The sequence below is a fragment of the Cuculus canorus genome, chromosome 15 (genome assembly GCF_017976375.1).
Source record: "Cuculus canorus isolate bCucCan1 chromosome 15, bCucCan1.pri, whole genome shotgun sequence".
Taxonomy (NCBI): domain Eukaryota; kingdom Metazoa; phylum Chordata; class Aves; order Cuculiformes; family Cuculidae; genus Cuculus; species Cuculus canorus.
The window spans coordinates 18,197,413-18,219,697 of NC_071415.1; the positions used below are offsets into that span (position 1 = coordinate 18,197,413).

The following is a 22,285-nucleotide window of genomic DNA, read 5'->3' on the forward strand; positions in this document are numbered from 1 at the left end:
AAGGAGGACCAACAATAAAGCATTCTGGAAGTTCTTGCTGATAAGAAGTATCTATCCATCCCAAAGATTTTATAGGAATATTTGTATTGATTTTTCTATTTCCACCAACAGAAGTTAAGCTATTCCTTATTTAGCACATGAGAAAATCATGGAGCAGTTAACGTGCATTTCAAAGTATCATTATGTTAAATGTCGCAGAGAGAACTGTAGGAAGCATTTTTGCTTTCCAAGAACAATACTTCTCAAGATAATTCATTGTACTTTACAGAATAAACTTGCTGTGATAACAAAAGTTATGTGGCTTACAATAAGTAATGAAAACAAAAGTTTTCAGAAGATGCCTGGAAATAAGTTTTTCCTTCAAGAGTACTTGAGTATACTTGCAGACACACTTAAACAATTGCAAAGCTGCCCGAAGAACTGCACTTTTCAAATAGCAATATTATGCAATAACATATGTTTAAGACTCACTGGCACTGCGAGATAAGGGCCAAGAACTGATTATCCCAAGAATGTCAATAATTACATTGTTATTCAGGTCAGTATCACCAGTAAAGATTGTGTCAGTTCAGTCATAAAAATAGATCCCTTCTTAATTTCCTCCTCTCTCTCAATTTCTCTATCATGAATTACTTTGGCAAGATGAATACTCCCGAGTAGAATTCCGTTTTTCACTGTGTCTAGAAATGCAAGCAACATGAAGCCAACCTGCCTTCCCATGGGGATTCTTACTATAGGAATATAATAAAAGATAGACTGAGATACCAGATCACAAAAGGAAACCAACATTATATTAATGAGTGTCATCTAAATGTTTTTTTATGTAGATGTCTCCAGAGTTTAAAAAAAATAAAACCCCAGTGAAAGAATATTTTGAACTGACTACAGACAAGAAATTGTAGAAAAAAGTTTAACAATTGGGACAGGTAAATATTATATACTCTACACACAGGTCTGTCTTCAAGCCTTCATGTTTTTATGAGGCTTCCAATCAAGCAGCTTTAAAGGAAAAACGCTTATATTTCTAGAATTATTCAAAGCCTCTGGCATCATTCTGTCACGAACAAATGTAAGAAAAATAGTCTTACTCTTCGTGTTCTCTCCACATCTCCACAAGGCAATCTTTTCACAAAATCAATACCAGTCAGTGGTGTTCCCGTTGGAGGCAACAAGATTGAAGCATCCATCATCAAATACTCTACATTCATGGGTTTCATCTATTAAAAAAAATAATTGATTATTATACCGAACAATAAGCATTTGCATCTTTACTTTCACATACAACCCATGGCTGCATATTTTAGGAGGAATGAATTGTTAAAGAGTTCTGAGAATTTCTGACACCATCTGTCTTATTTTAAGCTCCCTACATGCAATCTCCATTTTTTATTTGCTTATCATTCCTTAACACACTGCTGAAATTCCATACTGAAAAGAACACAGGAAAAAACTGAGAGATTCCAGAAGAAAAGCTATTTTATGAATATTAAAAACCAAAATCAAACTTGACAGACTTTCAAGTTTTGACTCAAATTTTTTAATTACTCCAATCACAAAAATGTTCCCCATATCTTTTTCTTTCCAAAAAGAACTCTCTAATCTCTAACAATGCAGTAACTTTCACATCAGACAATTCTGTTCAATCTTGCCACTAACAGTCTTTCCCCTCCATGGTTGCTTATTTTCATAACTAAACGATATTTAGGCTGGTAAGATACATGCAAGGTGCTTCCCATACTAAAAGACTTACTGCAACACACCAACTGTAGACTGTGCTTTTTTCACAAAGACAGCCAGTGGCTGCTCACTAACCCCTGTACCACTGTGGGGAACAAACCTGCAACTGACAATATAAAGTATTTCTACCTGAATTTCAGCCTAAGAATTGAAAGAGATTATGAGCTTTAAAACACATTTACAGGTTAAGCATGAACTATCTGAGATTAAGTTTATTAATCCATTAAAACTTTCAGAGCTGTCTCCTACATGAGACAAAGGCCCTGATATTTGTTTGCTAGAACCCTATTCTCTGCTAGTAAGTAAATTGGCACCACACAAACCTGAAGCCTTGTGGGCTTCAGAAGGGTACAGGATGATTTTTGCATGTTTAATAACTGGAAAAAAAAATACAATGCCTCATCATATTAAGACATTGATTTATCTCTGGCAAAAACACAGTGACTCTTCTCTCAAGTGACAGGACAAGAGAGAATGGGCTCAAGCTCTGTCAGGGGAAGTTTAGATTGGACATTAGGAAAAATTTCTTCACAGAAAGGGTTATCAAGCACTAGAACAGACCTCCCAGGGAGGTGGTTGAGTCACCATCCCTGGAGATGTTTAAACGGTGAGTAGATGAGGTGCTTGGGGACACGATCTAGTAGTAGACAGGTATGGTTGGAGCTGACATTTAAGGTCTTTTCCAACCTAATGATTCTATGATTTCCCACGATAAAGCAGTTTTCATATACTCAGTTTCAGAAAGTAACGGGCTTTCGTTTAATAAAAAGCTGCGATATTTCACATAAACTATTTATGTAAGCATAGACTCAACGCCTCAGAGACAAAGACCCACCCACATATTGTTATTTTACTCCCAAAAATACAGATACCAGCACATTCAGTAGTTATCAGTAAGTACTTGCTCCTTGCTCTTGTGTTGTGTCTGAGTGTGAGGGTTTGGCTGGGCGGAAGGGGTGACACTCACCGTCATACTCCGGTATTCATCTTCAAACATATCCAGAAAAATTTCTTCTCCCTATCAAAAGAAGGGATACGGACATGTCATTAATTCTTAGAACTGTGGAGCCATACTTGTTTGTTTTTGTTTTATTATGTGCTGGGTGTCTGTTCCCAGGCACTGGCAAGGGGTGCCCTGTGCTGGACACAGTCGCTTCCAGACGCCCCAGCAAAGGGCACGGCTGAGCTCCTCAGGGAAAATGTGTTTGAGAAAGGGAGAGAGATTCCTTGCAGTGGAGGGGACCATGGTGGAACAGAGATCCACACTGCAGCATTGGAGCAGGTGGATATGCCCTGAAGAAAGTGCAGCCTGTGAAGGACCCACACTGAAGCAGATTTTTTTACCCTGAAGAATTGCAGCCCACGGAGGAGAGAAGCCACACTGGGGCAGGGGAAAAGGGTGAGGAGGAAGCAGCACCAAGATTAACTGTTATGGACTGACCCCAAACCCCATTTTCCAGGCTCCCTAGACAACTTGGCAGGGGGAGAAGGTAGAAGAGGTAGAAGGAATGAAGGTGCCAAGTTGAGCCTGGGATAATGGAGGGGTGGAGGGAAGGTGCTGTTTTGATCTTTGTTTCTCACTATCTAAGTTTATTTTAACTGACAATAAACCCATTTTCTCCAAGTTCAGTATGTTTAGTCCATGATGGTAACTGGCAAGTGATCTCCTCATTTTTATTTTCAACACAAGAGGTTTTAATGTTATATTCTCCCTCCATCCTATTAAGGAAGGGCAGTGAGAGTGCAGCTGGGTGGACCATAGCCAGCCATAGCCTACCCACCATGAGTCACTTATTTTTTGAAGTCACATTAAGAAAACACTCCTCAAGAGAATTCTAAACAAAAACAGGGAGAAATTTTAGAGACTTGAAATCTGTCATGGATTTACTGCTCCTTTTATATAAGTTAACACCTAGAGCTAGAAATTCTATTTCTCTCACTCTTTATAATACTGAAAAAAAACCCCAAAAAGCTGCAGATGTGTCTAATTAGAAAAAAAGATAAAGTAAAATTCTAGATCATCAATTTAGGTAAGGTACTAATAGAAAGTAATACCAAGAAGAAACACATTCTATGGTGTCAATGGTAAAATACCAGAAACGTTCTAATAGTGTCACTCTGTTCCGCAAAATACATAGCAGTTGCAACACAAGCACGATTGCTAACCTGACCTCCAGTGAAAACCCTGTGAGACCTCCGACAGCCTTTTTGCCATGTATGTTAATAAGTATAGAAAGGGCAGGAAAGGAATCCTCCAACAAAACACTCCCTTCTCTATCACAAATATGGAGTTCCCATCCTAAAAGAAGTGTTGCCTTAGGCACTATATAGAGACTGGGCTGCAGACTTGCTTCTAATTCCACGTTATGTAAAGGAGTTTTTCTTACAACATTTTGCATATATACCTTATAGAAGCGGCGAAGGAGATGAACACTTTCTTCCCTTGCACCCTAGAAAAGATAAAATAACTGTTTCAGGGAGTAAATACACCATTTACTCAAAAGTCACATTTAAAAAAATCACCCAAAAACTTATATAGAAGACACAGTCTTAATATCCTCATAATCATAGCTTTCAGCCCAGAATTTGGCTGAACACAGTTCTTGCACTTGCGAAAAGACAGTTTATGTGAGCTTGTTAGTTTGTTGAGATGATGACATGCAAATTTCAGAGAGAAAATTAAACACAACTCTGCTTGAGAAGTAAGAGTTTAAATAGCAAGGAAATATCAAAGTCGCAAACAGAACATGGGGTACTGACCCTTTACATTCACCACACAGAGCCACCAGTGGAAAGATAAATGTGAAATTTAAGTTGCTAGAACATGCTTATTGCAATCAGAAATGAAATACATTTCTGAAACTATAATACAACACTCAGAGATACGTAATGCTGTGATTTGTGATTCAAAAGGAAATACTTACCTCAAGGCAAGCAAGGTGGACATCTTTTACAATGCTGCCATTTTTAGAGAACACAAGCTGCTTCAGCAACAGGCAGCCAAGTTCTAAAGTTGCCAAACGGATTTTTCCATCTAAAAAGAAAATTTGAATATACAAAATAGGAGCAGTTTGATTATTGCTCTTCTCATTACCCAATGTTCTTAAGCGTTTCTATTCTTCTCTGCAATAGTCAAACTTAGGTCCTCTGAATGCGCACACCACCTGACAACGATGAGGGCTGATGCTGGCTTATAGTGTTGAGGGGTATATAACCGCCCCCCCAACTGGAAGAGTAATTTAAAGCAGAAGAAAACTTAAAGCAGAAGCATGTAATAGGACAGCAATAAAGATTAACACTACTAGAAAAGAAGCCAAAACCAATGCCTTTATCCATCTAGGGCACAGGCTGAATCACACCAAGATTACAAAAGGATCACAGATATTTAGCATGGATAAACTTACAAGATGAAACCAAGTTTTGTATATAGCATGCTAAAAATGCATAGCTTTCTGTTAAAAAAGTCCAAAGGATGGTGATACAGCCCGGGAGTGAGAATCTGGAGAATTCAGAATGAAAGAATCCACTGAGATTTTAAGCTAATAATTTCAGAAGGATGAAAAAAAAATATATTAGTAATGCACAGTCAGAGCTCAGTGATCAATACGAAGACAGTGTACCCAAGAGACAGAGATGGTAGCTTTTGACTCCAACTCTAATACAATCTGCGATTACAAAAAAATCATGGGAAAATTTGCTATTACCTCTAGAGACAAAGGACTGCTATAAGCAAAGGGTATCACATCGCTTAAGACTACTTCTCCACTGGAATTACTTTTACAAGCAAAGGTGCCACACTGCTATAAGCAAAGGGTATCACATCGCTTAAGACTACTTCTCCACTGGAATTACTTTTACAAGCAAAGGTGCCACAGATGATATTTTCAGGATGAATTTCCACATTATGCCAAAATACTATACATCTTAACATTTGTGTTTATTAAAAACACAGAAAATAGGAATACAGATCCTTGTATAGTTCCGAGTACAAAAAAAACTGTTCAGTGGAAATACAGAGTTTCTGGTTCCTCAACCACCAAAGAAAACCTGATAGTTGTCTTTCACAGACCATATCTACTTACTGTTCAAAGAGCACGCTAAGCAGACACTTTCCCCTCAAAGAAAAGAGGCTAGGTAGCAGGTTTCTTTAATCTTAGCAAGAAAACAAATACTGGAAATGAGATACCTGGTTGTGCAGCATAATTCATTATTCTGATGAGCCCCTCTGCAAGTACATGATTATATGAATTTCTCTCTTCAGCATGTTGAGCTGGAAGTTGAATTCTCTCCAGCTTGACTGGGTCAATTCCTTTTGCGGGGGATGAAGGAAGAAAGGTAAATTAGAAAACATGAGTATGCCTTGAGGTAAGTATTTAATAGACCATAGCAATTTTCTTGGAAGAGTATCATTAGCAACACGAAACTGGGTAAGTTTTGAATTTCTATCCCAAGGAAAAGGAGGAACGTGAGAAAGACTAAACACATTTATGTATCACTGAAAAATCTCAGCCCATAATGGAGTCTCCTGGGTGAAGACACTCAAATCCCGAAGTGGCTGGTGACATCCAAATAATTTTGCTGCACCTGGAATTCTCAGACTTTGCTTGCATTTAAATCAAACCAAAATTGAGCCATGCATGTGAAGAGCATAAAGGCTAACCGGGAAAAGACATAAGCCTGGTTTTAAATTCTGCATTGGTAGTAAGGGATCACTACACATGTTTTTTAAAAATAGGAATTTTATTTTGTAGCTAGCAGCCTCTTATTTAGGACTCCCCCCAACAAAAACGAGATTCTTACAGACTTCTTGTCTAAAGGAAACTACATCTGTCTGTTTTCAACCTATTCATCTAAACCAGCAAAGTTATTTCTCAGAATAGACAGGTTACTGTAAGACCTCTTAGAACAAGACACAGTTACTGACTGCTGAGGACCTCCCTGTCATTGTTCTAAAGAACGGTAATAACCTCATAAACCAAAAGATTACTAGTGGGATTTATAGATTCTTCAGCCTGAACCTATAGTTAAGTCTACGTTAACAGTGCCATCTGTGATATCTATTTCTTCACAAATCATACGTATTTGGAAAAATTAATAAATGTCTGTTTGAAGATCAATGACAGTGATACACACGCTCTGTCACAATGAGACTGAAGAAAGGGTGGAAGGAGGAAGAAAGCATTTAAGTAACCAGGGCAATCAGAGTATTACTTCACAACAATCTAATGGTTTAGTAAAGAACTACTTCTGGAAAAGAAAGCTGTTTATGAGTAATGTTTCTTAGAGAATAGCTATATGCAGATTAAGCTCTTGGAGAAGGACATTGTTGTTAACCAGCACAAAACCATTAAGACAACTAAGAAAACTAAGGAAATGAAGTAGGATCAGGCAGGTGTTCAACAAATTGAAATTATAGTGAAAGAGTTCATATTCAGCATTTGGTTGTCTGCCTGCCAAATATGCAGAGTTCTGCAGTACTGAGATACAGTCCATGCTCTAGCAACAAATATAAAGAGCTCCTCTGGGATTAAAGATCTCTCAGATACAATTTACAACAAATACATCTAGCTGCATCATGTACCTCTTGAGATTCTGTCTTCCTGTTCACACATATATTTCTTGCTGGTGAAAAACAAGCACATTTTGTTTTAAACTCATTCATGAACACAGTGTAGAATGCAGACTCTGTATCCAAATGGAAGGAGTCACAATCAAAAGCCTCAACGAGGTGTCTACATATAGTGACAGAGACTGAGAAGGTCGTTCCTGTAGAAGCAAGGCCTGAAACCAAAGTTCTGGGTTAAGCCAGGGCAAGTCAGATTTCTTTTTTTTTTTGTCTTCTACTGTAGCCTTCTCCACAGTGCCAGAATGAGTAGGATGGGAGGGAAAGGCGAGATTCAAACTGACCACCCAGAGAATCGGAAACATATCTGAAACAGCTAATATACTGAAACAGAAAATTGAAACTCATTTTCCTGTGGTGTAGTGAGGACAAGCTTGTGTTGCAATCAGCCACAAGAAATCATCCTAAATTTTCAATCCCTTACCTGTTCGTATGAACTTATTCAAGCACTCACTACAGCATTCACCACCTCTATCAGATAGACAGTAAATACATAACCAGATTCTAGACACACAACTCCTAGAGATTTATTACTTCCTGAAAATGGAGAAACAACTTGGCCCTTTCATGCCCTTTTGTAAAAGAAAAGGATCATCAACCCATTCCTTGAGAAAGTAGACAGTATCTGCAGCTTTAGGGCCATGAAACATTTAGTCTCTTACAAGGTAGGTATTTCACTGCCTGTTGTATTTCTCTTGCTAACCCTGGATACTGGGTGAAAAATAAACAGCACAAAGATTGCAGAAACTTAGCAGCAAGAGGCTGCATCTGCTGCATTCTTCACTGTCCACAGCAATACTGTAGATGCAAGCAAATCATCTTCGAAACAAGAGAGAATAACAGATTTTTTTATGAGAAGAGGATATTATTACACTGAAAGCAAATACAGTGGGCTGAATTACTATGGTCTTAAATAGAAAAATTCTTAAGAAAGAAATACAACTGTAGAGTGCAGGCTTACTCATATACAACGACATTGAAAGACTTCAGGGGACTTTCTGAAGCTGCAACAATTACAACTAATGATTTTGGCTGTTCAAAGCTTCGACTACTGAATTTTAAGAGAAGGGGACATTAGGGTTTTCTATCACAGCGATGCTCAGAAGTCCCTCAGGGAAAGATATTTTCTGGAAGAAGCATACTGTTTGCAGGGAGGGGCTGGGAAATCAGAGATGCATGTCAGAGAGGACTAGAGCATGGCAAGGCTGTGGTGATCATCTTTGATGATTAGCTGCACTATTGTGTCTTGTCATAAGAGACTCAAAGCCCTGAAATTGTCTGCAAACTGTAATCTCAGAGAACCATTCCTTCACCCCTGGAAAAAAGATGAAGCCATCAAGAGGATGTAGGTAAACAGGATGGGCTCAGCTCAATTAGTTCCCTTGAGACTCTCATCTCCACGCAGCTCGCCCATTAGAGGTACCCTGAAGTTAGAACAGAACCCTTACTTTTAAGCGCACCATCACACCTGATGCTCTTTCACTCAGTTAACTCTAGCAGCTGATTCATTTAAATTACTCATAGGTTATAGAAACTATCCTCATAAGCAGAAAATAACTTAAATTCAGCTCTCAATTCGTGAAACACATGATTATTCACATGCATGAGATGTTTACACTATTGCTCCATGAGGACTCTATTTAAAATGCACACAAAGATAAACAGCAAAAATACTAACCACAGTCATCCCTTACAAATGGTTACATACTCTCCTGCTGTCTCAATTACAACAAAGCACACACTTAAGATAGTTTGCTAGCTCATAAAGTTGTACAGGCTCCTTGAGAGACTTGCAAAATGCATTATGGCATAGAACACTAACAACTTAAACAACATTTCAATTAATGGATGAGAACAAAATGGATGAGAAGGCTGCTGAGGAATTAAACAGTATGAAAATAATTACTGCAGGACTGTCAAAGCTGGATAGGAATAGGCAATATATCACCTCCATAATCACATCCGGTTCCCAGGTCTTGTGCATCATCTATATGTTTAAAGCATACAACGATTTAATTTTAAGATAGGCGGTCAAGTTTTACTACATTTTATACTTGGCTTACATGTAGAAATCACAGCACATGCAAAGTGGTAAAGAACTGGATTCCATAAATAGATGTAGATTGAACACAGCGGGCTTCAACTGAAATAAAGAGATTAAAAATGAAATACAGTAATCCTACTCGAATTCCAAGAAACCTACGGAATTAAAGTTATCTGACGTTCACAAAAACCAAATAGTTCTTAAAAAGGTGATCCTTAGTGACTGTTTTTACTTATAGTATACTTATTTCTGCTTCCCCCACATGAAGAATTTCTCACCCCTTAAAGCATGCATAAACAGAAATTACACGCAGATCGTGCCTGTCTAAAACCACGTGTCTCATTTTTTTCTGGAAAATCAAAAGCTACTTACCTTTGTTGTGTGACATTGCATATAAAAGACAGAGCACAAAGAGGGCATAGTAGTCATCTTCAGCACAGTCCAGTGCATTGTAGACCATATCAAGAAAAGGCCTGTGGAAAGCAGTAATTTCAAAATGGTTAAGAAGAAAAAGATCATATCTACAGAAAAGTGAGTAGCTATCTTGTTCTATATGCAGCTAAAGGAAAGCGGCAAGTTTACAGTGACGTACCTTTTCAGACATTAAACAAAACTTAATCTCTTAGGAGTACTCAGATTACAGCCATGCCCTGTATTTACCAATACAGTCTGACATTAATCATGCTGTTTTAATGGGATTCATTACATAATACTTTCCCCATGAATCAGCTGTTCACACATTTACTGGGTTGTTTGTAGCACAGTTAGCATGTATGCAGAAGCACTCTATGGCTTCTTTTAAATGTACAAATAAGTAAATTCAAGGAGCTGCTGTCACTGGCTTGCATCCAGTCTGTTCAGAGCACAAGCAGAAATTAAATTTATGTGGCCCAGACAGACAAAAAAACCCCACGTCACAACAAATTAGAGAAGCATCAGAGTTACCGGAAGAGAGTTTCGACCATGACTGAAAAGAAATAATTCCTACCTCTCAAAGTATTTTTTAACAATGAAATAAAAAAAAAACCTTTACATTACCTAAATTACATCCAAATGAAACCATAAAATAAAAAAGTCACAAACCCAAATATATTTTCCTCTCTTCAAACCTAGCAGACAAGAAGCATCCACCACAAACTCATGCGTTTCTGAAGCTGGGTTACAAGCACCCTCTAGGACAGACTTAAATGCCACTGAGTTATGATCCCTCTTTGCCGAAGTTCAACATTGCTGAATGTACCTCAGCCAAATTTCCCAAAATGTTCCTACTGTAGATCTCAAAAGAACATAACCATTAAAGCAAAAATAGCCTGAAGAATTCACAATACTGAAAATACACCAAGACTGTGTAGAGACACCAAGTATGTGAAAGTTTAATTGGGACTAAGACAAAGCATGAAGCTGGTACCAAGCACATTACAATAAACATTACTAAAAACAACAGGTGTCCAGAGCTCAACACACAGGATGAGAAGGCCAGGCTGGGAAAAACTGCCTCGGAATAAGTGAATTGGAGATATGGCTGAAAACAGTCAAGAGAGTATGGAATAGACAAAAACATCCCATTTGTCTAAAGGTCGGAAAACCAAGGAGCTGCATAAAGATCTGCCTGAATGAGAGAAGCCAGTACTCAGTACTAAGAGAAACAGTAGCAGAACTTTCTTAATTTGACTCCCGTATGCCATGCTGATAAAAAAGAACCTTTGCTGTGTAGCATATCATAAAAGGAAGTTAATTTAAAACAAGCCTTTTCAAGACTGGAGCATCCTAGTTGCTTTAGTATTCAATGTAGTCATTGCCAATTTCTTTCTAAAAGTCGTTTGGAACATATTTTAGTCAAAGTAGCAATAATCTAGAACAACGTATTTAAAGCCAGTTCAAGTCAAGGTTCAATTCCACTTTTACAATGAAATTAAGTGTTATCTCTATTAATGAATGCAATCTAAGCTATATCAAAGCTATAACGGAGACAGAATGAACTTCTGGGAATAGCAGGCAGCATTTCCCAAATTTAAAATAAATTTCCCTAATTAAAAATAAATTTAAAATGCTATTGAACATGTGCATTTCCCCAAGGGACGTATTTGCAATTACTTTTGTGTCAGAGATTGCATGTTCTGTTTCTCTTTTCTTCAGCATTCCAATAACAAGAACGCAAAATTCCTTCCGAGAAAGTGTTTTATGGGTATGTAATCTATCTAAGTTTAAATTTTCAAGCCAAGGCAATTTCTGCTTCCAGGAACACTTAAAAACTGCATTTCCAACAGACGTTTTCAATAAGCCTAAGATATACTAATGGACCTTAGAAACTGTACATAGGTTAGTAGGGTTTATTAATTAACTACTAACATTCTGCAAAATTGAGACCTGAACTAAATAACTTTTGTTGTTTGTTCCCCTACAGTGTACTCAAACTTGACAGACGTAACCACAAATTAAACTCAGAAAACTTGTTTTAATTTAGAGGTTTAGAGAATTCTGGAATGAAAACATTTCCATTCTGATTTTATTGTATTAATATTCTGTAATTTAACTACCAACTTAAGACATCACAACTGCCATAAAGGAAAGCACAAACTTAACAAAGGCACAGGACCATTTCTGAAACTGATCAGTAAAGAGGCCATACACAATTTTGCCGTTGTCTCACTTACATGTGATCCACAAGAACTCCTGCAAATTTAATTTGAAGCAGATTGGAAACACTCCTTAAGAGAAGCGAGAGAGTTAATGGGAGGGCAAAGAAGCAATCCAGCAACATATACTACAGTTCCTTTATACCTGTTCCAGCTCGTTATCTCACTCCCAGATGCAGCTGCACTCTTTTCTTCATCTGTTGTATTCTGTTCTGTCACAGTAGAGATAGACAATTCTGACATTTTGCACCTCTCCATGATTACCATCTCTATTTCTAAAAGAAAAATTAAAAACAAAAAAAAAAATCATGGTCTTAACGAACAGTTATTGCAAGCTCTTTTGTATTTTCTGTTTTGCATTAAAAGTGACTGACAACTTCATATAAGAGGTATAACAATTTCTGAAAGCTTAATGAATGACTAGATGCAGGCAAATTTTCTTTCCTATAAAGAACTTTGCTTACATTTCTTTAAGGAATGTAACTGCTATAAGAAAAGTATACATATATGTAATATAGCTAAAGAAAATACACAGACTCTTTTGGCAAAAAAAATACCCCAAGAAACAGTAATCTCCCTGACTCTCCAAACCACAGAAGAAAAAAAAAATATAACCTCTTTCTAGAAAACTAAAAATCTCTTTGTGAAAATGCTGTTGAGACTGGGGCATGAGTGGGCAAAAAGTTTCATAGAGGATGTAAATAGGTTTCTACAAAGCAAACAGGATACCTGGTCCCCAGTGCTTCATACCTCTTAAGTTTAAGTATTAGTATTAGGGTCAAATCTAGGTCTTGCTTAAGAATTTGGATGACAAAGATGACTACTAAAGTAGTACAGTTTAGATAGCAGATCATGTCATATTTTCTTCAAATCATGGTAGACACTACACCATCAGTTATGTGACACCATTTAGGGAAAGCTTTCTCAAACAGAATGTTCACCTAAATAAAAATGAAACTATATTTAGAGATGGCTGTCAAAGCACACAGGTCTTGTTTTCAGTTGCTTGCATGCAATTCCACCACATTTTTATCAATTTATGTCTAAAGTAAAGACCAGTTTCTGATGTTCATCCTTGTACTAGTTACTAACTAGTAAAATAAACAGTTATGATATGCTGAAGGAAAAGTTAAAGTTAAGTCTGCTTATAAGGTGCCCCATAATCACATACACCTAAGGTGCCCCTGTGATAAGGGCCAAAGCCTACAGAAAGGTATGAAAACATTTTCATAGTTTTTAATCAAACCAGAAGTACATGTTGTGACAGAATGATTTAACAACAGAAAAAAAATACAGCCAAAGACTGAAACAAATGTAACAGTCCCACATCTATTTAGTGCAACAAGAGAACAAGTCATGTAAGAGATCACAACTAGCTCCATACAGTAAATAGAAGTATACAACTGTAAACATCATTTTTATTTGCTGGTATACTCACCTTCACTTTCACTGCTTGTTCTGATGCCCTTTGAACTTGCTTCTGTAGCTTTAGTTTTCTCTAGGTCATCTTGGTTATCCTCAGACCCTCTCTCCTCTTCATCTTCTTCACCAACATTTTTATAGTTGGGTCTTTTCTGCACCCTCTTCTTTCCCTTCTGTTTGTTGATCTCAAGAGACCTCTCAAGTGTTTCCGTTGGTTTTATAAAACATCTAATACTTGACCTTGCCTGTAAATTTGAAGAGTTTTCACTGAGTTACAGCAAGACATTTTAACACCAACTGATAAAGAAGCTTCAGTTCATATAAAAGAGGGTTTTTACAATGTGACAGCATAATTTTTAAATGATCGATCTTTAGGATATGTTACTTTGGAGATTATTGTTCTACTGATGATTTGATACAACTTGAGGCCTGCTTCCTTGTATTTTAAAATGGATTTGAGATTTTTAAGTGGTAAGCCATCTTGAGACAAGAAGATACCTATTTCACCAACAGAAGTTTATTAATTTTTTTCCCCTTCTTTGAACTTAACAGATGAGACAGCTTGTACATACAAAACTAAGACACTTTGCAGAAAGGATAAAGGCAGCAACATCCAAAGTGTGTGTTGACAGTAGTGTCAAATACACTCTTTAAATGTGTTTGGCAGTAGCAAGGACAAAACCCAATGCTCTGTGCTGCCAGCTTTTTTGAATCTCAAGCTTCCCCCAAGAGTACACTAGTCTTGGTATCAAGCAGAAACAAGTGGCACTGACATCAGCCTTTTTGGGGCCTCCTCACATTGACTTACGACATCCAGAAAACCAACACTGCTTCATGTGTTAGACTCTATCATACTTGTGTTCTACTCAAAGATATCAGAAGTCTACCTTTCAAGTCAAAAAACTTCTTTTGGACAGGAAGGCAAATAGTAATCATCAATATCCAATTTTCCTGGTTATTAAAAAGAAATAACCTTAGATGACAAATTGCTCCCATAAGCATTTCTAAGAGTTTGTGCCATCCTAACAACAGTGAACAATGTATCATAACAGAGAAGACACAAGACACTACAAGAAGTTCTGTGACTTGCAGGACTAACAAAACTTGGGTTCCTACAATTTCGCAGATTGTTTCTGAGCTGTGATACTTTGAGCTTCCTTCTCACTTGTTAGGCCTGCCAGCTGGATTACCAGAGTGCACACTCACTCTCACACAAAGCTATAAACATTGATCAGCCAAACCGATCTCTCTGAGATACGAAACACATGGTTTGGGGGCTTTCTCCCAGCACGGGTTTATGCTGAACAAGACTGCTACAGAAAATTTGTTACCTTTCAGACCTCAATATTTCAAGCACATTAAGCTGATGCTGTCTAAAGCATTAAATGTTTAAGGGTGAGCAAGAGAAAAGAAGTAAGACTAGAGTTTTACAAAAGTGATTCTATTCCTTGCCTGAGGCGACTGAAGTAAAAGAATGAAAAGCTCAAAGAGACCTCAGAAAAAGTTTGGGAAAATCCCTCTTTTCAGTTAATAAGGAAGACCTACACATGAAAAACAAGAGATTATGAAAAGATCTGGGAAGAAGCCTTCTACGAGTTAAAGGCCAAAATGCTTCCCTGAATCTTCGGACTTTTTAAAAAGGTTTCATAGAAATCTTGCAGAAGTCACTGTACCCTTGGCACTGAAACAAACTATACAGTAGGAGGAATCTTTCACAACACCAAAAACCCCCACAACGTGAAATTATCACACTTATGTCCTCCAGTAACCTCTCTGATATATTTTTAGTCTGATCAAACTGCAACATAGGAAGGTTATAAAAGAACCAGAGTTACAACAAGATCACCTTCCATTGATGGTGTCTGGTCAGAAGAGTCATAAGAAAACCAAGTCTTATTCTTTGGGAAAAAAGTAACATGCAAGTTGCGTAATGCATTTTCCCCTTCCTGCATTTGCTTCTTACAATTGCTTCCTAGAATCCCGTAGCTACTTTCTTCATGAAGAACGGATGTGCTTAATATCCCTGCATTTCTAATATGCTTTCAGCCATGTCAGAAAAACAACAGAAGAGACCAGTAGCCAGTAATGTGCTCTTAAGCACTGAATCATGGTCTAGTCTATGTCAAGAAAGAATGCTGAGAAAAAATAAATCAAGATATATATTGTGTTCTGCTAAACATAACAAGGCTACATATGTAAAACATTCTAAAATCAGACAAAATTAATTTATCGCATTTACGGCTCATCTAAGTTGATTAATCACAGTTTGAGATACTGCCATTTTATACTTTTTACAAGGTCCTTCATCCACATTTTCAATATAGTTTATCTTGTGCAATGTGTGCTGAAAAAGGCAGTGCCAGTAACAACTTTTACAGGAGGAAAAAGTAGGTTAAACAAGAAACTTGAAATATAGGTAGAACTGGTACACATCCGAATTATGCAGGAAAATAGATCTCACAGGAAGCAAGGTAAACCTTAGTGATGACTGCCAGCAAGTTTAAATACGTTCTGCTAGCTATGCATATTCAACTCTTGTCATGAATGAAGAGTATTTCTTCTAATGCCACCAGGAAAAAGTAAGGAAAGAAAAGCGTATCTTAGTTTGCTCTACTCTGAGATAGAAAACCTGCTCAGTGGAGGCTGGGCGATCATTACTGCCCTGTGATATTCAACCGATCTCCACGGTAGTTTATTTCCAGTTCACAGGTTGTTAGCAGTTAGATGTTGGTGATTTTTTCCACAAATTGATTTCCAGTAAAAAAAGTGCCATTCAATCCTGTTGTGACAACTAACATTGTTCTTTTGCTCTAAATAACTCTGGAAATGTTCATTTTACACAGCAACTGCAACTCTTCTCCATTTTTATTTTTTGTAAGTGTTCTTTACTCACTCAGTCTCCTGTCACAAGGACATGTGACACTGCTTCTGGTGATATTGGACCAGTCTCTCTACATGTCATTCCATTTTAATTCACCTTATTAGGAAAATGAATATAGACATGAGGTTCTACTTACTTCAGATTTTAGAAACTCCATGGCAGTTAGAAACTGACAGTTACACTTCAATTTAAAGGTATCGAGACATCTCAGTTACAAGTGATGCTAGGTGCAGAATGGGGGTTTAGACATAATTGGGGCTCACACAAAACACACAGAGATATCCCCAAAACAAGCAGCTTTGGAGAGTACCAATGATTCCCATGGGAAATTATAAGAGAAAGGAAGTAAGAAAAGGATAAATTTGGGTCTAACTTCAGAACAAACACAATTACAAGCTCAGTCAAGAAGCAAATCAAATAACTTGCTCATCACTTTACTAACTCTAGAACAAGCAATTCTAAAGTAGCTTCCAAAACAGCTTCCACTATTCAACAGAACTTCATAATTTCTTTGCAACAGAACATACTACAATAACAACTTTGCAAAGACTAGCCCCTGAAACAGCTAAAAAGGCTCAAAAATCAACCTTCTGCTCCGGGAAGTCACAGAGCAACAAAACACCGCCTCACCATTACTTAAGCTACCTGTGCCTCTGTGTCCACAGCAAACCTCAGCCTCATTGTATCGAGTTACACTTCAGTAGAAAACACTATGCGATATATGCAGTAGTTGTTCACCCACCAGCTGAGAGCAGTTCGCTTGATAGCTCCCCTCACCAGGAGCAGGGCATGGAGCTTTCCTGCTGAAGATTACTCCCTGCTCTTTCTCCAAACAACCAAATGCTGCCAGTAGGCTTTGACAGTACAGATTTTCCCCTCCAAGGTTTCATTGAAGAATTTATTAAGAACTGAAGGTTGTCCTGCAGAAGTTTTTTCTTCATCCAACAGAAGCCCCACCAGTCTGCTCCTCCTGTAACAAAGCTCCACCTCTAGCAGTTTTGCTAAACATCTGTCCTAGAAAGCCAATACCTTTCCTATTTACTACCTGTTCAGGTATGACAGAAATCCCAGTTTACATACCATGAGGACACATCTTTATGACCAGTAAGAAGTGGCAACCTAAACCATACTACAAACGTAAGAACAGAAGTTTAGAGGAAACCTCCAATATACTCAGCCTACATGCAAGGACACAAGGCGCAACAGATATTTTGTAACTCTGTACAGTGACTACGAAAGCAAAAGAAAATGTCACTTCTATAACAACGGGTGCCCCACCCTCTCACCACAAATTTCCTAGTAAGAAAGCTGCTTCTCCACAAGTAGCACACATGACATTCAGTGCGCATCTAGCAGTAGGTCAGACGTTTGCTAACACAAGTAAGAGATTGCTTTATCTTAAAGCATTCATTCAGCTCTGCAGATCTTTCTTAAAAAGATTAGGTTCTAAGTATCAAGTTCAACAGTACAAAATACCAGAACCTAAAGCTACTGGCTAAGATCAGCCCACACAGCTTCCACTAGACAGTATGAAGAAATTTGGAAAGATGACTGGTATCATGGAAAGGCTGAAGTATATTCTCTCCCCTGAAACACTTGGAGCTATAGCCACTGCTGTGAAGAAACCTGTGCAAGAACCTGTCTACCGCTGACTAATATATTAAACACGCAGCCAGTAACTCTTTGCTGACCAGTCAGACATTACAGAACAGAACTACAGTCAGAAGCCTCTCAACCAAAGGTCACATTACCATCCCCAAACAGGCCTTTAAAAAGTAACAAACAAGCATTTCAAACTGTGAAACACACAAAAAAAGGGAAAAAAAAAAGTCATACAAATGACACACTTAGAAAAACACTAACAACAGGATCAAGCAACACCTACACAGGATTAAATCTGAAGGTACAATCGCAACAGTGAAGTGATTGCACTCGTATCTATTTGTGGCTGGTCTATATTCTCTTATGCACACTGTCAGAGATGATCAGTTTTACTGCTAAACCACTGGGAATACTCAGACAAAACAAACCAAAAAAAAAATCTTTATTTCCTCCTATATCCAAAGGATTTACCATAAGGCTGGGTATTTTTTCTAAGTCTCTCATTTCTACTGCGAGTTGCGTAAGGAAATAATTTCACTGGAAACTTGTGATGACTCATTTCTATTTTACTACTAAAGAGCTGATAACAATAACAGAACACAGATGACTGGATTACTCAAGCACCCCATCAAAATGACAGAGGTCTTTGTAGTGCCTGATCCCCACAGAAGGAACTAAGGATTGTAATTTGTCCCCTACCCATTCTTATACTACTACCTGAAATACATATGGACACACAAAAATATTGTGACTTTGACAAGAACATAATGCTGTGAGTTGCACAGAGCATTTTTCTGCTATGCTATCCAACAACAAAAGCTGAAATCTCCTATTGCTTCTCTTCTCTCCTAAACAGTCACCTAAGCTTATCAGTTTCCAGAAACCCGATTTTGTTTTTCAAATGTTTTCTTTACCTCTAAAAAAAAAAAAAAAAAAGATTCGTTGGTCACTTACTGAGTTTTTCTGAACATCTTGTTCAACTTTAGAAGAAAACACTGAGAGGTCCCCATTAAGTATGACCTCAGCCAATGAGTTCACCAATGGGGCATAATGTATAATTAGGAAAACCTATTGAAAGAAAGGTGGAAAGAAATATCAGACATATGTTACAGAACACATATCATTTCACAATTTCAGTCACTGAACGTGCTTCATTGGCCTTGTTAAATTGTTATCTTATCTACAGTGAAATATACACGTGTGTGTGTGTGTGTATAGACACACAGAGAAAAGAACAATTGTTAACACTGGTAGTTCGTGAAGTCTGCTTCAAAACACAGGAGATCACAACCCCATCTTACAGGTGTTCGACCTTTCCCTACATTTTAAGCTACCTAGTTTTAATAATTCTTCATACTCTTGCCTCCTTCTGGGAAATTTAAATTCTCTCCGCTTATCACCTTTGAGATGTAAGCTATGTGATATTCTAGCAAGGAATGCAAATTAAAACTGCTCCAGAAAACTGGGTTGTTTTGAGAAACTACACACACTGATAATGGTCCCCAGCATCCACTAACCTACGCGTACACCAGCAACTGGCAGGACTCCACTAAGTTCTGCCTTGTGCATACAATGACTGTGCAGTGATTCACAAGTAAACATCATACAATAGGCTGAACTGTATCGGAAGGTGCTTTTCTTGCTTATTCTTACAGAATAATCTGAAGAATGATATCAACTCAAGGAAGAAGCTATTTGGTCTGTCCATAAAAACACAAATGATCTCACTTTGCTTTTAGTTTAAATCATTACTGGTATGTTTAAAACTTCATTTGCCAAACTGTCTTTAATAGCTTTGCCGAAGTAGACGAAAAAAGAGTAATTTATATATCATAACATTAATGCAGAACATGTTCTGAAACAGGACAAAATACTTAAAATACTTACTTGAGAAAGAAGATAAAGAGAAACTTGGAGACTTATTTTTGGACGCTCTCCACCCTATGGAAAAAAACATTATGAAAAATGCAGATTTACTTACACAAAATTAAAGTATTTGCAATGCTTGATGTTTTATTTAAAACTAAACTTTCAGTAGCGTATTGTTCCACATTCTGCTACAAAATGTTCAGACTGCTCATCACTGTTTTTAACATCCACTTCTTGTGAAATTGTCAAATGAAGACTCTCAGAATAAGCACACTCCTTACTCTACATGCTTAAAAAAAACACTATTGATGACTGTGTTTCATAGTCACTCTGGTAACCTAAATTCAACAAATGAGTATCTGAGAAGTATTGGTTTTCACTATGCTACTATTCCTTCAAAAATTACTTCTCAGTTAATATTAATTAAGTCTGCTCTAAAAACTAGCTATTCAGAAACAACAAAACATTACCCACATAATAAAAACATGTTCTTGACAGACACTTCTCTAAATCAAGTAAATCACATTGGACAAATATATTTGAAGCATAACTTAAGCACAATAGTGCTGAATTTACATATCACTAGTAATGAAAATGTTTCTGAAAATAAATTAGTGATACTTTTAAAAACCATCACCAAATAAATTCATCAGTTATCTCAGTAGATAAGAACAGCCCAATTTTATGGTTGCAAATATCTTTGACCTCATGATAAGACACATTTGCCTGAAAGGAGGAGGACAAGCAGATGTGTGTACATGCAGAAATGGAAAGAGCTGAATTGGAAGTAAAAGTCAGGAAGTCGTCTTCACTCTATTTCAATGACCTTATCAACGGCAAGACAAGCAGCTGACCATTATCCAGTCTTCAATGTACACGCAATATCCTGAATTCATTAACTTGCAAAAAACTTGAGTTAGCCTTACTGAAACTATGCTGAAATTCACAAAGCATTGCCTATCTTAAGATGAAACACCGTTACATAAGATTGGGAAGAGGAAGGAAAAAAGAAAAAAAGAAAAAAATTCAGAAATAAACAGGGTTTTTTTAAGATAGTGAATATAGAAACCTGTACAGGTTTTAAAAATCTTTCCACTAAATATAAAGGCTATGCTTTAAAAATTAATTCAGCTTTACGACATTCAAATATAACTCATCTGCAAGCAGAAGAATGAAGTATCAAATCCAAAAGTTTTTATTTTCTATCTGGAGTGGATTTTTACACCATTAAAAAATCGTCCATATGCTGGGATATCAGGAAAGGAAATCACACATCACCCAGTATCAGAGATATTTAAACCATGTTCTAAATTAGCAGCTCTTCTCGTCTTCGCTATTGTTAGCATTTAACTACCATGTCATCCAAAACTGTATCTACTTTGTGAATAAAATTTCATCTACCCCACCCTTAAATTCAGTCTCAGGGCACTTCCCCTACAGTTTATTTAAGATGTTCCATGTCAAACACAAACATGGATATGGACAGAATGCCCTGCTACAGCATATACCTGCCAAACACATCGTTATCACGCTGAAAGCAAGTAATGCCTTAAGACTTAACTGTTTGCAGGAATTAGCTTACCTTATCTTGATTTACTAACGAATACACATAGAGGGGAAGAAAGAGCCGATTCAGCAGGTGGTCTGTCAGCACATCATTTAAAAATTCACAGTTAATGATAAGGATATCATTAAGGTAATGTAAATGATCAAGATGTTCTGCTACCAGGTCACTCAGTTTGCCTCTATTTCTGTGCCTGAAAAAGAGCAGAAAACAAGCTTCACACATAATCAGTTGTCAAGGTCTGAAAAACTTAAAGAATTAAAGTGCCTTCCTTCCACAGACTGAAGATGTTTTCAATAAAGTCAACTAAGGCAGCTAGCAAATAGTATTCAGGCTTATATGTGCTCTAGGATGCACATATCAAGTTACGAGAAGCAATATTTCTTACAGAGCTTCGCTTTCCACCGTGTTTACACAAGCCAACCATAAAAAATAGTTTTGTTTCTAAAATTAAAAGAAGAAATCTGTGTTATAATCAACATCTATCTCTTTACTCTAGGAAAGCAAGAAACAGTTGTCCACTCTAAGGCAGGCGTGGGAAGGCAAATCCAAAAATAACCCAAATCAACAAAATACTTCTATTTTGTAGTTGGAGGAATTTCAGGTCTGACATTTCACAAATTAAATCAAGTTCGCTTTTCTTTTTATTATTTTGTCTTAGAATCTTTTCAAAAAGCTGTTCTACTGAGCTGGTACACAGAAAGGGAACAATGAAAAGACTTTAGTAAGACCGAGAAGCACAAAATAACTTTTGTGTCTTGGAGATATCTACTAAATTCAGCAGAATTAAACAAAGATGAACAAAAAACACATTGCCAAACACTGATTTACTTGCAAGGATATTAACACAGAGAGTGCACACAGCTTTATCCACTATTAATGCAAAGATGCACTAAAACACTTTGCT

General features: G+C 37.2%; 1 protein-coding gene across 10 annotated transcripts in view; it reads right to left on the reverse strand.

Annotated features, from left to right (window-relative positions):
• The window catches only part of CLEC16A (C-type lectin domain containing 16A), a 99,874-nt gene that overhangs the window by 68,059 nt on the left and 9,530 nt on the right, over nucleotides 1-22,285 (reverse strand). For all 10 annotated transcript variants that reach the window (XR_008452375.1, XR_008452372.1, XR_008452371.1 and 7 more), the window contains exons 7-17: nucleotides 21,397-21,571; nucleotides 19,833-19,886; nucleotides 18,900-19,013; nucleotides 13,479-13,707; nucleotides 12,186-12,315; nucleotides 9,777-9,877; nucleotides 5,924-6,046; nucleotides 4,662-4,771; nucleotides 4,143-4,187; nucleotides 2,705-2,755; nucleotides 1,089-1,217 (exon numbers count right to left, since the gene is read on the reverse strand). Coding sequence is in view for 5 of the 10 variants with exons in the window: in XM_054080223.1 (XP_053936198.1) it covers nucleotides 1,089-1,217; nucleotides 2,705-2,755; nucleotides 4,143-4,187; nucleotides 4,662-4,771; nucleotides 5,924-6,046; nucleotides 9,777-9,877; nucleotides 12,186-12,315; nucleotides 13,479-13,707; nucleotides 18,900-19,013; nucleotides 19,833-19,886; nucleotides 21,397-21,571 (1,261 nt within the window). In the remaining 5 variants the exon portion in view is untranslated. The remainder of the gene's footprint in view (nucleotides 1-1,088; nucleotides 1,218-2,704; nucleotides 2,756-4,142; nucleotides 4,188-4,661; nucleotides 4,772-5,923; nucleotides 6,047-9,776; nucleotides 9,878-12,185; nucleotides 12,316-13,478; nucleotides 13,708-18,899; nucleotides 19,014-19,832; nucleotides 19,887-21,396; nucleotides 21,572-22,285) is intronic.